General features: G+C 38.7%; 1 protein-coding gene across 3 annotated transcripts in view; it reads right to left on the bottom strand.

Moving 5' to 3' along the window:
* Positions 1–374: 374 nt before the first annotated feature.
* The window catches only part of LOC142631236 (uncharacterized), a 30721-nt gene continuing 12595 nt past the window's right edge, over positions 375–18500 (bottom strand). For all 3 annotated transcript variants that reach the window (XM_075805352.1, XM_075805354.1, XM_075805353.1), the window contains exons 16-20: positions 11873–11943; positions 11605–11724; positions 5541–5641; positions 2616–2661; positions 375–816 (exon numbers count right to left, since the gene is read on the bottom strand). In XM_075805352.1, coding sequence (XP_075661467.1) covers positions 766–816; positions 2616–2661; positions 5541–5641; positions 11605–11724; positions 11873–11943 — 389 coding nt within the window. In that variant the 3' untranslated portion in view covers positions 375–765. The remainder of the gene's footprint in view (positions 817–2615; positions 2662–5540; positions 5642–11604; positions 11725–11872; positions 11944–18500) is intronic.

Raw genomic sequence — 18500 nt, 5'->3', positions numbered from 1 at the left:
CAGTTATATATACATTAATTGTCATCTACTAATCTAAGGAAGCGAATAGCTAGAAAAACATAAGCAAATAAATCAAGATACTACACACCAATAACCTAATCCTTGGAGTAACTGTAAACAATGTACCAATTAAGAGAATTAGTAACTCAGCCTAAAATGATGCATCCTTTTTTGTTACAATCTTAGCAAATTCGTACTGATCCCCTTTGCTAAATGAGTTGTCAAATCATGTATTTCAATTTTTTTTTTCCTGACCTTAAACATACAGGCAAAGGAAAAGAACCCTATTTCATTTCATTTTATTTAATTCCCTCTTAATTCTTCATTTCCTTTCGCTTCCCTTACTCAAGTTACCAAAAACAAGGTAAGAAATCTATATAAACTAGGAACAACTTTTATTCTAGGAAGGGTTTTTTTTTTTTTTTATCCTGGAAAAAAAATCCTCTATACTCTTCCCTGTAAATTATATCCTGAATTACAATTAGAGCAAAGAGATGCATAAGAATTTGTGTACATAGATATGCAGCCACAAGCGCATCCTGCACTTCAGAGAGAGAGAGAGGGGATATTACAGCATGGAGGGCAAAAATAAAGCATCGTTGCCTACAATTACAATTACAACTCTAGCTCACATCATAAATACTGAAAATAGCACACAAAGTCACTCTGGAAACTTGAGCAGCAATCCCCAATCCACAGTGTGTAACTGCCTAACTGGATAGCACATAAGCAGATCCTCTCTTTTGCTATAGAACAAAATGTATCTTACTTGTTAAAGAATATACCCCTCTTCTTTCCTTTCCTTTTCTCACCAGCCTGCAAAACACATTAAAATATGTAAAGGATAATTTAAAGTAATAATTTATAAGTATAATCTCTTATCCAAGGTCAGAAGCATACATATCAAATATGTAACACACCTAAATGATTAACGTGTGAAACAATTATGAAATCCTAGTATATATTTCTCAGCAAATATAGAAAATTTAACCATTCTTTATATCACAACTTTAATGCTTTTTGATAGGTAAGAATAATTTATTAAAGAAAGGCTACTTCATTTACAAAGGACACACAGAAGCCTAATGAATTACAACATGAAAGAATTATATACAAAATGGCAATGGCTTTATAACAATGAAATAGAATTGCTATTTGTAAAGGACCAAGCTCGAGACCACTCATATAAGGAACAAGTGAAGGTTAGTATTTTCCGCATCTTCGAAAGTGCACCAATTGCGTTCGTTCCTTACAGTCCAAATCAGATATAACAGAACAATGTTCCAAATATCCAATGAATACTTGCCAACCCAATTTCTTTATCCAAATATAAGGTTTGACCATTTCCAGTAAAACCCACTAAATCCAAAGAATTCTAAAAACAAAGGTCCACAAATCAAATCTCAACATATATCTGGATCTCTGTATATGTCCAGATTGTCCAATATTCAAATCCAGAAAAGACTCAGATTAAATCTCAACAAACAAATTTGTCCATATTAAATCATAAGATTGTTCTGAACTGCTCTTTTCCATGTTTGAGCAGAGCCTGTTGGGAATCGGACAATAAATTGCAAACTCTAGGTACATTGGAGGGCGAAAAGGGATGGAGACGAATGTATTATTTATCCTACCCTGATTGCAGTCATCATTGAAAGCCAGATTATGTAATACGTCACATTAGTTATTCATCTACCTACAAAAACAGAAATAAGAACACAGCCCCAAGCACATAGACATTTGTACAAAGATATCAAAAATAAATATTTCAGCAGTTTTTAGGTTTATAGGAAATAAATCTGAGCCCAATATAGTGGGAAGATTTTTGAATGGTGCCAACATGGTTTTTGGTGTTTATAAAACCAATCAGTAAGGCTAATTGGAGTACAAAAAAATCTCTCTCAAGATGAATCTAACGAGTTTAAGAATGTCTGAGAATCTCTTTGTGTGTAAGAAGCATTGTCTTCTCTATCCTCTCTTTACCTCTTACAGTATTACCTTCTGTTCTCTTTCTCAACATTTTATTTCTCCTCTCCACCATTAATTTCTCCCCTTTTATCTATCAATTTGAGACTAGGGCGTAGCCTCCCTTCTCTTGCCATCTTTCTATCCTCTCTCTCTTCATAGTTGGCAACAGTTTCAGAGAGAAACATAATGGTACCCAAAGAAACTGACATCCAGCAGCAGCATCTCCTTGTGTAAAAGGAATAAGTCCCTTGGATTTCATGCATAGGAGATCAAGATACAGTCCCAACTCTAAAGAAAAAGATGTAGGTCACCCTAGAAAGACCACATAAGGGGCCTTAGCAAGTCTATACATTCTTTGATTTAATACCCTGTAAGATCAATATCACAATCTATCAGGTCTGCAAGTTCTACACCTAATAAATACCTGATTTGTTACATGCAAACCTGCATAAATCCACATTTGAAAATTAATGCACAAATATACATGCCACAAACACACAAACAAAGATACATCTACATTCTAAGAAATGGTATATCAAAGTATAAGCAAAGAATAGCAGACGAATTTGCTGTTCTACATGGACAAAAGTCAAAGTTCCATGTCAGTTATACCCAGGCAAGAACAGGTAGAAAATGAAAAATCATACCCTTCGGATGAATAATCTCAAGGTGAGCACAATTGTATCTCTAGAACTGCAGCAGGAAGAGGGGGGGAAAAGGATAAAAAGTCCGTCAAGATATTTGTTAAGTAGGAAAAAAAATCACAATAAACAGATAAGAACAATTCCAAATTATAAAGAGAAGCTTCTGAAACAGATTAAAACATCAACGAAGGTGAAGCAGGTTGAGAAGCAAGCTATCCCTAATTACTCAAGAACTTAATTTGGAGCTATTCTCAGGTGGCAAGATAAATATTCCGTGCTTAATTTATATATAATATAAAACACCAAGCCACCAACACATGAAAAATGAGTTTAAAAAACTGACCAATTTTCTTTCTTTTTTTTTTCAGTGAGGGGAGAGGAGGCCATGAGCCCACACTATTATGTAATAATAAATACATAAGACGGGTTTACATATTTATATGTGATAATATATAGTTAAAATGTTATTATGTATTGCTCTTACAAGGGAAAGACATGCCATTTGTAGTGGCTTTATCTTAACGATATTGGGAAAAAAAATCATTAATACTGGACTTATGTGGAAAAATTATCAAATTTAATATATGAACACATAGTTAATATTCTTTGGACAAACTTTAGCTACAAAATTGGTTATAGCCTTAGGCTACAACCTTACTCAATATCTTTGTATTGGAGGTAAATTTTGACAAATCCACCATTGGATCACATCTTTTTCTTATATTCTCCATACTTGCAAAATTCTAGAAAATTACAGATCAAGAGCTATGGCATCAATAAATTGTTTAAATTACAAGTTTTTGTAGTTTAAAATTCTACATAAATTATAAACTTATAGATCATAAAGTAAATAATATCCAATTGACACCAAATTTGACATGTGTATTACGAGCGTAAAGAACATGCAATTCAGCGGTTAGATTTCCAAAATATGTAGTAATGTTTATTTTATTGAGTAAGTTTGTAACCTTATCCTACAACCAGTTTTATGGCTAAACTTTGTCCATATTCTTTTATTTCCAACTTTCCCATTCCATATTTTATGTCATACTATTACTTCAGTATCCAGGTTACCTCTAGCAACAAAAACTTACGTATTTTTTTGTTTGTTTGGGGTGGAGATAAAGGATTTTTTCAATTGCAATAAAAAATTGTGATTTTGTACTTCACTGCAGAGATTGGAATTTTAATAAAGTTGGAAATTTTGTACAATACCAACCAGTATGGCCGAAATTATCATACCTAGGAAGCACGGACACGGACAAAGGTACGACACAGCAACAAGAATTTTTTAAAAAAAAAATTATAACTTGACAAGGCTGGACGGCACCCCAAATGAAGTGTTTGTGCTTCCTAGTAGTTAACCCCCTTGAAACGTACTGGATCAAATATCAGAGTATTTCAGCTTATTTTAGCAATTTCGGTCAATTTTGCTCATTTTCGCCTGAATGAGAATTTTGGACTAGTACAAGATTTACTTCTTCTTTTTTTTTGTAATTTTTGAAATTAAAGAGGATACTTTTGGTATATGCTTGCCTGGCCTTAGTTCTATGGTGTTGCCACCAGTGTTTGTAAAAGCATCTAGCAAACATAAGCACATAGGCCTCTTAGAGCCTAGGCGTGATTGAAGTAAAGTGCATATTTTTCAAATTAAATATCTAATAACCTTTAAAAAGACATATCTGTAACATAAAATAATAATAATTAAAAACTCAAAATTTGTATATTTTACCTATTGGGTAAGTCCAATTGTAGTGTTTGTAAATTCAAATTTTACTTAAGTTATTTCAATTCTTAAAATTTTATATAGTTAATTAAAAAAATTATCAATGGACAATATCGCAGTAATCTAGTCGTAGAAAGTTTAAATATAACATTTTATATAATTTGCTAAGTGCTTTATATAAATACATAAGCATGATCAAGCAAAGTGCTCAAGCAAAGTGCCCAAGCAAAGTGAGCTTTTTTTTTTTTTTTGCCCAAGCAAAGTGCTCAAGCCTTGGGGCTTCGAGCTTTGAGCTTGAAGTGAACCTAATCATGCTTTTAACAACACTGGTTGCGACTAGCCTCCACCATGTCCTTAGCCCTCCCTCTCTATCAAGTAGTAATTTTGAATCAACCTGACAAGGTTTCATGAGTGTTTCCATTATCAATGCAGGTATGCTTGAAAGAAGCTTTGGAGCTTAGGTTGACCTAGTGGGGGAAGCTGTTAGAGCTTTGAAATGGTTTCGTGGTGAAGATGTGGTGGTGGAGAATTTTGATTTTGCTAACTGCTTTCTGAAATAATTTTTGCCAGCGCAGAGGAACAAATCACAGTAGGAAAAGGAGCTTTGATTTTGCAATCTTTGGATCTTTGGGAGGTAACATTTCAGCTGTTCATGAAAGGATTAACATGCAAGTGGCTGTTGGTGTTGGGGGTCATGTTGACAAAGATGTGCATTGAGCCATCTGTCTGATAGTTTATGTAGATTAGTAGATTATGAGTGATAAATAATTGGCTACCTATTTGCAATGCTTGGTGTAGATAGTCTCTATTTTTATTTGTCCCGTGTGTGTATATTTGTATGTGTTTCTACATTCCCAATGCATCTTTATTGAGATTATTATTTTTATCCCTACTTTACTTTTTTCTTTATATTTATATATTAGTCTAATTATTACACACACACACACACACACGAGAGAGAGAGAGAGTATGTAAAACTTCGTTTATAAGAAAAATAATGCCAAGGATGAAAACAGGAGTTAATCGTCAACTTCACATAAGGCATCCATCATATCCTTGTATAAGTGCAACAAAAAGGAAAAGTTATATCAATTTTAAATCAGCAAATAATCACTTGGTGCATTTCATGGGAATATGAAATCTCCATCAAATACAATATGATCAAAGAAAAAGAAACAGTATGAGAAAAACTTGTTACGTACCTGCTAACATCAGTTGAGTTGCTATCTGCTCTTAAGAGATGCTCAACACCACCAGAACCAATAATTAAAAATTCTGGATTAGGTCCATAGGGAATTGTAACCTACAAAAAGGAAAAAGAATGAAATCAGAATGAATAAATACCCACAATTTTATAGAACAACAGCAACAACAAATCTTTAGTCCCAGAACTATGGGGTCAACTATAGCTCCTCAACAAACTAATTTGGGTTGTTCACATATAATATTCAATTACAGCCTAAATTATTCTATAAAAGAAGATTATACCTGTTATGACCCAGGTGCTGGATAAGTTATTTGAATTTAGTTTAGTGATAAAATAAATCTTCCTAGATTAGATTAGTATTGTTATTTATTTGTATTCAAATTTTTTTTTTTTGATAAGTAATCTGGAAGCTTTTATAAATGAAAGGAAATAAATCATACAAGGAGTTCATGATGATGAACAACAAGAGAAAAGCTACTAGAGAGATAAGCTAAGAGAGGACATAAACACAGAGAGAGAAGAACAATTAGTAAACCCCCAATAACGAGACCACTCTAAGAGACTACGCTGGCATAAAAGATTTAGCTCAATCAAGGTCTTCTCTTTGTCCTCAAAGGAACGGCGATTCCGCTCTAACCACACAATCCACATTAAGCACCCTGGAACCAAGTTCCATATGTCCGACTTATCCTTTCCATGCCACCGATACCAACAAGGAATCAAATCCGCCACCGATCCTGGCATAACCCAAGGAATCCCAAAGGCCTGAAGCATACAAGACCATAGGGCGTTTGTAACAGGACAATGCAGGAGAAGGTGGTTAACCGACTCCCCATCCTTGCAACACAAACAACACCTATTAACCAAAGTCCGACCCTTAAGCATGAGGTTATCTAAGGTGAGAATCCGGCCATGAGCAGCAGACCACAGAAAGAACGCCACCCGCTTAGGGATCTTAGGTTTCCAAACCCCCTTCCAAGGAAGCCAAGAATTCGAAATTCCCCGGATCGCGAGGTAATAAGACCGAGCATCAAACATACCATCCCCTTTAAGCCTCCAGTAAAGGGTATCTCTCCTACTACCCTGAGGAATACGAGCTTGGATAAGCTGGAGAAGAGAATACGAAGCCGCCAACTCCCAATCCTCAAAAGCTCTATAAAATGTTAAATTCCACACTCTAACAGTACCTCCTTCTGGAATCCACAAAACCTCTGAGATACAGGCATCCTTGACCGCTGAACACTCATTAAGCTCAGTATATAGAAATTTTAGAGTATCGTCACCAATCCACCTATCATGCCAAAAATCGGATACGAGAACCTTGCCCCACTACAAATGAAAGATGCTTAGAAAAGTCCTCCCAACATTCGTTAATGCTTCTCCAAAGGCCGCACCCATGGGACCTCCTGCAAGCCCTAGACCTCCACCCCCCTTGACCCTCGCCATATTTTGAAGAAATAACACGACGCCACAGGTGGGTATCTTCGAGGCCATATCTCCACAACCACTTCCCTAATAAAGCCTGATTAAACGACACCACCTTTCTTAACCCCAATCCACCCATCTCGACGGGAAGACACACCTTATCCCATGCCACCAAAGGATATTTGAAACCCCCCTCTGAAGACCCCCAAAGGAACTTCCTCTGAATATTCCAATCTAGCCGCCACTGCTTTAGGAATAGTAAAGAGAGATAGAAAGTAAGTCGGGAGACAAGATAGAGTACTCTTAATTAACATGAGCCTCCCACCCTTAGATAAATAGAGACGCTTCCACCCAGAGAGCCTCTTCTCCATCTTTTCCAAAATAGGATTCCAGATCAAGGGGGACTTAAAAGAAGAACCCAACGGCATCCCCAAATACTTCATAGGCAATTTGCCTACTCTACATTGAAGCACATTAGCCAAAGCATCAATATTATTCACCTCCCCCACGGGGGCAATCTCGCTTTTCCCCACATTGACTTTCAAACCCATAAACGCCTGAAAACAAGACAATACCAGCCTAGTTGAGAGTAGCTGCTCCCTAGAGGCCTCACAAAATAAAATGGTGTCATCCGCAAATAACAGATGGGAAATACTCACCCCAGCAGAGTTCACAGCTCCCACCTGGAAACCCCGAATAAGGTTACACTCCTCTGTCTTCTTCAAAAGCCTACTTAACACCTCCATTATCACAAGAAATAATAACGGGGATAGGGGATCCCCTTGTCTCACCCCAAGTCAGCTACCATAAAAACCCTCAGGGGAACCGTTAACACGGATAGAGACACAAACAGACGTAACGCAAGCCTTGATCCACCCCCTCCATTTCACCCCAAAACCCATCCGGCCTAACAAATAAAACAGGGCCTCCCAGTTCACATGATCATAAGCTTTCTCAATATCCAGCTTGCAAACCACACCAGGAACTCTGCTCTTCAACCTACTATCCAAGCATTCATTTGCAACAAGCACTGAATCCAGAATCTGCCTTCCGCCAACAAACGAATTCTGAGTCTCAGAGATGAGATTATCCAAAACCCTCCGCATCCTATTAGCCAACACCTTGGATAACAGCTTGTAAACACTACCCACCAAACTAATGGGGCGAAAGTCTTTAATATTAACGGCACTACACTTCTTAGGAATTAAAGTGAGAAACGAAGCATTCAAAGACCGTTCAAACGAAGAATGGCTATAGAAATCTTCAAAAAAGTCCATTACATCCCTTTCCACGACACTCCAACATTTCTGAAAAAAGGCCATGGTGAAGCCATCAGTACCATGTGATTTATCCCCCTCCATCTCCTTTAATAACTGAAAGACTTCCTCCTTCGAAAACTCCTTTTCTAATAACACCCGATCATCCTCTTCAATACTAGCAAACTCTAACCCATCCATGTAAGGACGCCCCACCTCAGTTTCCTTATACAACTCTTGGTAAAAATGGACTATTTGAGAGCGTACATCGTGCTCATCCTCATAAAGAATACCATTCACCTCCATCCTTTTAATCTGATTAGCATTTCTATGGGAGTTTGCTAATCTATGAAAAAACCGAGTATTATTATCTCCCTCTTTCACAAATAAGGCTCTAGACTTTTGCCTCCAAGATGTCTCCTCAAGAGAAGCCGTATGCTCTATGCCTCCTTCGAGTTGAATGCGCCGACTCGATCCTCATTCGAGAGACCCACTAGCTCCTCTCTCACATCTAACCCCATCGCCCTCGCTTAGCTTATTCTTCTTTCTAAAAGCCAAATCACCAAATTCCTCCCCGTTCCACTTTTTAGGTCTCGCTTTTAGAGCCTTCAATTTTTGGGCCAAGATGAAACTTGGAGAACCCTCAAAACCGTAGCCATCCCACCATTGCTTAACTCTATCCACAAAACCCTCATCCTTTAACCACATGTTCTCAAATTTAAAGGCACCGCGACCACGCCGAACAACACCGAGCCTTCTAACAAAAGTGGGCAAAGGGGTCGAAAGAACTCGAGGAAGCACCCGTTGGGATACATTCTCAAAATGCTCCTCCCAATCAAGAGAAACCAAAGCCCCGTCAATTCTTGACATGAGGAAGACCGAATCTCTAAACCAAGTGAAGGAAGCCCCTCTAAAGGTAAATCAACTAAAGAATTATTCTCTATGAAATCGTAAAATGCGAGCATAGCAGGTTGAAAGTCTCACAACCAAGTCTCTCACTGGGTATCCGATAATATTAAAATCACCTACAAGACACCATGCCATGGGCCACCTCCGGCTCGCACCCGAGACAACTCCCCCACAAATTAGGCCGTTGACCATTGTCATTAGGGCCATACACACCGTACAAGCCCAAACAAAATCATCCACCACACCTCTCAATAATACACTGACAGAAAACTGACCCACTATAACATCCAACTTCTCAACAACCCTCTTATCCCAAATCAGCAAGACCCCACCTGAAGACTGCACAGCATCCAAAACAGCCCAATCAGTGTACGGACTACCCCATAAACTCCGAACAAATGCCCCATCAATAGACGATACTTTCGTTTCTTGAATACACACAAAATCGCACTTCCACTCTTTTAGAAGGTTCTTACACACCTCTCTCTTCCGGGGATTATTAAGCCCCCTTACGTTCCAAGAAAGTAGTCGTAGTGTCATTTAAAACTACTAGCAGCCCCCGAGTCCGTCAAAGCATCTCTGCACTTACTCCTAGCAGTGGCACCCTCATAATTGACATAAGAAATCAGCCCCTTAAGCTCCCTGAGGCCTCGTGTCCCTGAAATAGCGGGTCTCTTAGACACCTCTTCGTCCTTCACCTTGAGACACTCCTGTTCCAGGATACGAAAAAGGGCCAAACATTGAGCTTCATGTCTCACAATAGGAAAGCCCACCATTTTACAGAATTTTCTCATCAACTTGGATACCCAATCCGAGGGGGGACCAGCCTCAGTCATCTGTGTTCCCTCTGCAGAATCCAGAGTCAATGAACCCACATTGAGATCGTTAGGAACCCAATGAGACAGAGGTTCACATTCCAACACACAATTCTCATTCTCTCCACTGCCACAACCACTGTCCACCACCCCACTGGACTCCCGAGGAAGAAAAAAAAACCCAGATTCTGACTGAGTAGCCCCAACTGAATCCACCACTTCTGCCTGAGCATCTCCTTCCCCGAACTCAACCTCCAATACTTTACCCAAGTCAAATTAATTCCTATGTTTTAGGATTTGTTAATGAGGTTATCTCATCCTTGGCTATTAATGTACGTTGAATGCATTAATGAGAATTAAGCAGAAAATTAACCAAAAATGTCTATTTCATCTCTCAAGTTCAGGACATTGGTCATCTTGAATTGACTATCTTTTATATTCAATAAATTATCCTGGTTCACAATAACACCACTAACAGCCTGTTTTGAAATCTTAAAAACAAGAATTCAATTCCATTGGAATTTGACTTGGTCATTGTGGAATTGATGTAATTCAAACGGGGAACTGATTTTGTTCAGTACAAAAGTAAATCAGACCAGAATAGGTTGGATTAGAGAAGAATTCAATTCCTATGTTCCACTAGTGGTCCATATTCTTCCCTAATTGGTACAGATCCTCTCTCTCACATACTCAAAAACACAGTTTGTTTATCTAGTCTTTCTCATTTTTTAGTTCTTTATGTTTTTAACTATTTATTTTGTTATGGTAGCCATGGAAAAATGCTGAACACAAAGAAGATGGGAGGATTTTGTCACACTAATGATTGTGGTGGAGGTGCCATCACATAGATAAAAAAGAAGAAAGAAACTCGGCTGTCATTCTCATCTGTATATAGGGATAATGGTAAAAAATTAGAATGACTAACTCAATTAAGTTCCTCCCTAGTTCTAAACAGCACAATGGATTAAATTGAATTCTGGAGTTGGTTTCAAAGAAGACTTTAAGGATTCTCTTATAAGATTGAAAGTACAATCCTTTACAAATAATTCTCTTTTTTACAAATAGCACATACGTTGGCCAATGAGATCTAACTCAAAATGGCACTACCTCCCTTTGTAAGAGTCAGGTAGATGGTGAGGTCATGGGTTTAAGAGCCACCAGGTGCATGAGTAATTTACCAATAAAAAAATAGAACATAAGTTAGGTAAACTAAGAATTGTTGAAAAATAATTCCAATAGTTAATGGAAGAAGCTGGTCAATCATATTAGCTATTGACACTTGATAATGATATGAGATGCAAAATAAATGAGATCCCATAACTATGCAGTAGTATCAAGGATGACCAATATCAAAATGCAGTGAACTTTAGACTGTATTGTATAGAATTAGTCGGCCCCAAGTTATTGAACTTGATTGAGTTTACTACAGCATGAGTTGTCAAGTGATCATTATAATTCCAATTTTCTTGAATGTTGTCCATGTTCATATGCACCATTTGACACCAAATATCTTATTAGTATATAATACACTAATTTCCTTCACAAACCAAGGAAAATAGGATATTGACCTAACCAGGCTATGAAAGCCTTGGTTCATGGTACTGGCCAAGCTCTTAATATCCTCAAAAAAGATTAAGCAAATAAGGAATCATACATTTGTGGAGGGAGAAAACTTTTCAGAGGCTACAACACCACTTGGTCCACTACACTTGATATTGTAACCTTCCCTCTTTATGGACAAGGTAGCTGGTTCCCATATATCAAGATATCCTGTCTGTAAAAAAATTATTTATAAAAATTGGCTTAAGCTTCAGAAAATGACAGTTTGAAACCAAAAAAAAAAAAAAAAAGGATTTAAGAACTCAATATTAACATACTGGAAACAAAGAATGACAAAATGGGGTTTTTCATTGAAGCCATACCGAATAGGATACTCTATATGAAGCATGACCACTATAAAGAGTCTTCTCAATGTGGTTTTGCATCTCAGGATCTGTAAACAAGTTGAAAAGAATGGTATGCCTTTAGCTTTACAATATATTATACCTCAAGAACCAAGCAATTTATTGCCCTGAGAGTCTCAATGACAACTATATATCCAAAAACATTCGAAATATGCTAGCACAAAGTAGAATTAAATTCTAGTCAACAAGAGAAATAAAACATCCAAACAGACACAGAGGCTATCTCATCAAATGTGACGGAATAAGGAAACAAATCAAAGAATTATAATGTAGGATACCCACAACAAAAGATGATATCCTTCCTTTTTTAACAACCTTTAAAAAATAAAAAATAAAAAAAACACCCTACATCAGTTGTAGTTACTTCCACAAAGGAACGTCGCTTGAGGTTAAATTTGAATAACCTTGGTTCAATTTTCCAATTCCACAGTGAGACAACCAAGGAAGAATTCACCACCAAAGATATAATTAACCAAGCAGTGTCCCAAACTAGGAAACAAGATAGACTTGAACTCTAATTTGTCTTTCCATTTATACCTTGGCCACCAGTTTGAGAAGCAGAATCATGGTGTGATATAAAACACAAAAGGAGGAAGCAAACCAGATACAATATGGTAATCAGCTCATGCAAAGCTCTAGAGTTAGGGGCTTGTCAAATATTGAGCCCTTATGATATCTAGCTAGGAAGCACGGACACTTCATTTGAGGTGCTGTCCACGTGTCGTACCCATGTCATACTAGTATCGTACCTGCCATGTCATATTATAATTTTTCAAAAACTGCTCGTCGCCGTATCATATCCATACCCATACCCATGTCCATGTCTATCTCTGTGTCTGTGCTTCCTAGATATCTAGTACACATTGCACAGTTTAACCATACTAATGAAACTGGAAAATACTAAAACGAGTCTATGAGGTATTGAAAAACTAAACTAAAAACGCATATACTAATGATATTACCTCAATGATGGGAAACCTATCCCTGAAAACTTAAAGGGTATGTTTGGTACGCTGAATAGATCCTATAATGGAAAAGTAATAGTTCTTCAATCGTTTGGTTACACTTTCATTATAAGGAATAGCTATTCACCCTCACTGCCTAGCCTATTCCTCGTTTTTAAGGAATAGCCATTCCTTTTAAAAATAAGAGGAATAACTATTACGTGACCTGCCATAATAGCTTCATAATATAAATTCCTTATAAATCTCTCCCTCTCCTCTCTCAAATTCAAAAGAGAGGAAAAAAAAAAACTCTCGCACAGACCCCTACTTAGCTCCATCAACCTTCACGGCTGGCATACCACACTCAATTGAATCATGGAAGAACCATCTTGTGGATATGAATAAAACAAAAGAGCTCTACTGGAGTTTGATGAACATAGACCCCTACTTAGCTCCATCAACCTTCATGGCTGGCATACCACACTGAATTGAACCATGGAAGCACCATCTTGTGGATATGAATAAAAGAAAAGACCACTACTGGAGATTGGTCAACCAAAGCAGTGACCAACGTGAACTTGAACATTTGAGACTCCACGGTGCCTTTCAGATCTAAAAATTCCACAGTTCACGGGTTGGTGATAGGTCCATCTAAAATGGAGTTCGTGTAGTTTGCCTTTAACCCAAGAGATGGGATTTGTGATGGTAATGGTGACTTGTTGGCAAATGAATTTCATATTTTTGGGATTGGAGTTGGGTCTTAATAAGATGGTGGAAATACTTTTGGATTTGGTGATATGAGTATTGGTGGCTGATCAAGTAGTTGATGGCAGGTGGGCTTGTGATAGAGCAACTTTTTTAGGTACGAAAACATTGTTGATACAACAAAACCTTAGTCCCAAATTTTTTTTGGTGTCGACTATGGATCCTCAACAGATTAGTTAGGGTCGGCCACATGTATACTTATCCTCCATTCTATTCCATCTAATGTCATACTAAAACTTTGTTATTATTTTTATTTTATTTTTTTATAATTATCATACTTAAACTTTGCTGATATAGAGGACATATTTCATGTGCACAAAACACTCCTAAAGAATTACATGTGAAAAGAAAAGCCATCGATAAAACCTACAACAGATTTCGCATTGCTTGTGCCTATGTTTTGGGACAACTTGAACAACAATGTCAAGAATCCAAATTTCAGCTCAATAACAACTAGCTCCACACCATTAAATGTTCAGTTATTCCTCTCCCTCCATATAGTCCACATTAAGCAAAGAGGGGTTGTGTTCAATACAAATGAACTCCCATTCTTTCCATACAAACTTTTTTTTTTTGATAAATAACGTAAGAATATTATTAATAATAAAAAAGAAAATGCCAAGGCGAGTACATTGGGGATGTACTAAGGGAACAAAAATCAAGAAACAAAAGAACAACGGTCAAGAAAAATAGAAAATGAAGAACAAGAAAAATGAGAAAAAACCACACTCCATTCAAAGAGTGTGTGTAAGAAAAAAGACTTAATCTCCAGCAAAGATCGTTCACAGCCCTCAAAACTTCTAGCATTCCTTTCTCGCCAAATGCACCAAATCAAGCAATGAGGTACTAATCTCCAAACATCAATGTGACGATGTCGCGCAAACTTTCCTTGCCAAGCCTCAAACACCTCAATAACAGTACGAGGCATAACCCACTGAATGCCAAACAAACAGAAAACCAAAGACCACAACTCCCAAGCTATGGTGCAATGAAGTAGAAGATGATCCACCGACTCCCCACACCTCTTACACATAGAGCACCAGTCAAGAACTATCACTCGTCTTTTACGAAGGTTGTCTGTTGTTAAGATCTTACCTAAGGAAGCAGACCAAGAAAAGAAGGCTACCCTTGGAGGCGCCTTCGATTGCCATATCATTTTCCAAGGAAAGGAAACAAGATTATGAGGGTAGAAGGAACTGTAATAACTTCTAACCTCAAATCTTGTATTCCTTGCGTAACTTCCAACAAACCTTATCTGGACCATACCCTCTCACTGACGAGGAAGAGACTAGCCCCATAAACCGGTCAAAGGCTTCCTCTTCCCACTCTTGTGGTGGACGACGAAATTGCACATTCCAGCTTGAAACCTCCCAGACCAACCCATAACTTCACCACCGAGGAGTCCTTGGACCTACTAAGACAATATAGCTCCGGAAAGGCCTCTTGGAGAGTACAATCCCCACACCACACATGCTTCCAAAATTTTACTCTAGTACCATCCCCCACATCATAAACAAGAAGTTTAGAGAAGTTCAACCAACCACTTCTAATATATCTCCACAAGCTGACCCCATAAGGGCTTGTCACCTTCTTCGTACACCAATCACCCCACATGTTCCCATATTTTGCCTCTATAACCCTCCTCCATAAAGCATCAGTCTCGGTACCATACCTCCACAACCATTTACCTAATAAGGCAGAATTAAAATTACTCAACTGTCTTATACCCAACCCCCCATCCTGCAAAGGCCTACAAACCTTGGCCCATTGAACTAAATGAAATTTAGATTCACCACCAATCCCATCCCACAAAAAATCTCTCTGTAGCTTCTCCATCCGCTTAGCCACCTTACCCGGTAAAGGAAGAAGGGAAAGGAAGTATGTAGGTAAGGACGAGAGTGAGCTTTTAATGAGTGTCACCTTACCTCCTTTAGATAAATACATACTCTTCCAACCTGCTAATCTCCTCTCCATTCTCTCAAGAATAGGGTTCCAAACAGATAAGTCCTTGAATTTTGCACCTAGAGGAAGGCCCAAATATTTCAAGGGCAGAGAAGACTGTCCACACCCCAACAAACCCACCAAATCCTCCAAATTGGGTACCCCTCCAACAGGTACCAACTCAGATTTCCCTAAGTTAATACGAAGCCCTGACACCTCCTCAAATCTAGCAAGAATGGCCCTCAAATTAGCAATCTGAGAAGGTTCAGCATCACAAAAAATCAACGTGTCATCTGCAAATAAAAGGTGGGATACCATTACTGAAGAACCAGTCATACTGCCCACAAAAAAGCCTGAGAATTGCCCAGTGGATACAGCCACATCCAACATACGACTCAACGCCTCCATCACAATATCAAACAACAATGGAGATAAGGGATCCCCTTGCCGAAGCCCCCTAGAACTTCCAAAGAAATCAGAAGGGCTACCATTGATCAGAATGGAAAACTTCACAGTTGAAATGCAATACCTTATCCATTTTCTCCATTTTTCTGAGAAACCACAACGCCGCAGCATATACATTAAAAAATCCCAACTCACATGGTCATACGCCTTCTCCACATCCAACTTACATAGCACCCCCGGAACTCCTGACTTCAATCTACTATCAATACATTCAGAAGCAATCAAGACGGAATCCAAAATTCGTCCGCTTCACACAAGCATTTTGTGAATCCGAAATAAGTCCATGCGCCACCCTACGAAGCCGATTAGCCAACACCTTAGAAATAATCTTATACATCCCACCAACTAAGCTAATAGGCCGATAATCCTTAACCTCCACAGCATCCACTTTCTTAGGAATAAGGGCTAGGAATGAACCATTAAGACTCTTCTCAAACACCGCCTGAGTATGGAAGTTGTGGAATACAGCCATAATTTCATTTTTCAAAACACTTACAAGACCGGAAGAATGCCATGGAAAAGCCATCCGGCTGTGTGCCTTATCACCATTAAAGTCATGGACCACCTGAAACACCTCTTCTTCCTCAAAAGGCCTATCTAACCAACTTGCATCTTCCACCGAGATGCTAGAAAAATCCACATCATCTAAAACAGGTCTGTGAGCCACCTCCTCAAAATAAAGCTGCCTATAAAATTGAGAGATACAGTTTGCTATCGCAGCCGGGTCCGATGACAACACCCCATCCACCATAAGCCTATCAATAGAATTAACCCTCCTGTGAGAATTAGCTATACGATGGAAAAACTTAGTATTCCTGTCTCCTTCCCTAACACAAAGAACTCTGGATTTCTGCCTCCAACAAATCTCTTCCAACAGGATAGCTTTCTCTAACTCATCACGAATTCTTCCCATTTTCACCCTTTCCTCTGCTGACAATCCCTGACTCTCCTCCCTTTTCTCTAGAACACTAAGGTCCTTCCACAATTTTCTAATCCAGACATCAACATGACCAAACACCTCCACATTCCATCTTTTCAGATCATTTTTAAGGAGCTTTAATTTATTGGCCAAAATATAACTCGGTGCACCATGAACCTGGTAGGAATCCCACCATGACCGAACCCTATCCGCAAAACCTTCATCCTTCAGCCACATATTCTCAAATCTAAATGGCATACTCCCTCTCTGAAAAAATCCACCCTCAAGGACAATTGGAAAATGATCTGAGCACAATTTAGATAGCCGTCTTTGAGAAATTGTTGGGAACTTATCCTCCCAATCTGCAGAACAAAAATCATTCAACCTAGCCTTCGAAACAACTTCTCTAGAATTAGACCAAGTGAAAGTACCTCCTTGCAATGGCAGATCAATGAGACCCTGTTCTGAGATAAAATTGGAGAACTCCCTCATAGCAGTAGTGAAAGAAGTAGACCCCAATCGTTCAGAAGGAAACCTAACCACATTAAAGTCACCACCCACACACCATGGGACACTCCACCAGCTATTCAAGCCACAAAGTTCCTCCCATAATAATCTCCTATCTCGGTGTAAATTAGGACCATAAACACCCGTAAATGCCCATACAAACTGATCTGACACACTTGTAAACTTACAGGAAACCGAAAATCTCCCCACTGCCTCCTCCAATTTATTCACTACCCGAGTGTCCCACATCACTAATACCCCACCAGAAGCACCACAAGAGCCTAAGTATGACCAATCAACATGTTGGCCACCCCACAAGCTACGAATCACTGCTCTATTAATCAGTCCCATTTTGGTTTCTTGAAGACAAACCACATCTGGCCCCCATTTCCTAATCAAGTTTCTAACCCTGAGCCTTTTATCCTGCTCATTCAACCCTCTAACGTTCCAAGAAATAATCTTCACATTCATTGATAAGACACAACCGCCCGCTCAAAACTTGCACTCCTTTCTTTATTTGTATCATACTCAACATTCAAAGATGACCGCAAATTTTTCAACTCCCGCTGACCTTTCTGTCCGGACTTAACCAACCTCGTCTGATCACCCACCACAAGTTTCTGTCTATCTTTCTTCTCGGCCTCTATGGCTAATAACAACTCCTGACCGCTCCTCAAAACCTTCTAGTGAAGTGCCCACAGATTTCTTGAAAGCCCTTATCCTATTTGTTACCCATTGTGAAAGTTGACAGTTATCTGTAAACTCCTTACACCCAATCTTCTTCATAGGACTAGACTCCAACTCCAACGGACCTTCAGTAGCCAAAGGTACCACAACTAATGGCTCAACACCTCCCTCAGAAGACCTCAACCTTTCATCAGACTCCCAAGGCTCACTTACTAACCCGGGAACCACAGCCAAGGAGTTTACTAGCCCCTCATCTGCCCAAGTAACCCTCTGCCCTTCATTATTACAAGGAACACTGCCTGGTACACACTCACCCTCTATACTTGAGCAGACTGACAAACAATCAGGAGAACGATAC

Source organism: Castanea sativa, chromosome 4 (genome assembly GCF_040712315.1).
Source record: "Castanea sativa cultivar Marrone di Chiusa Pesio chromosome 4, ASM4071231v1".
Taxonomy (NCBI): domain Eukaryota; kingdom Viridiplantae; phylum Streptophyta; class Magnoliopsida; order Fagales; family Fagaceae; genus Castanea; species Castanea sativa.
Note: the sequence above shows the minus strand (reverse complement) of the source record. Positions and strands in the feature narration are given on the sequence as shown.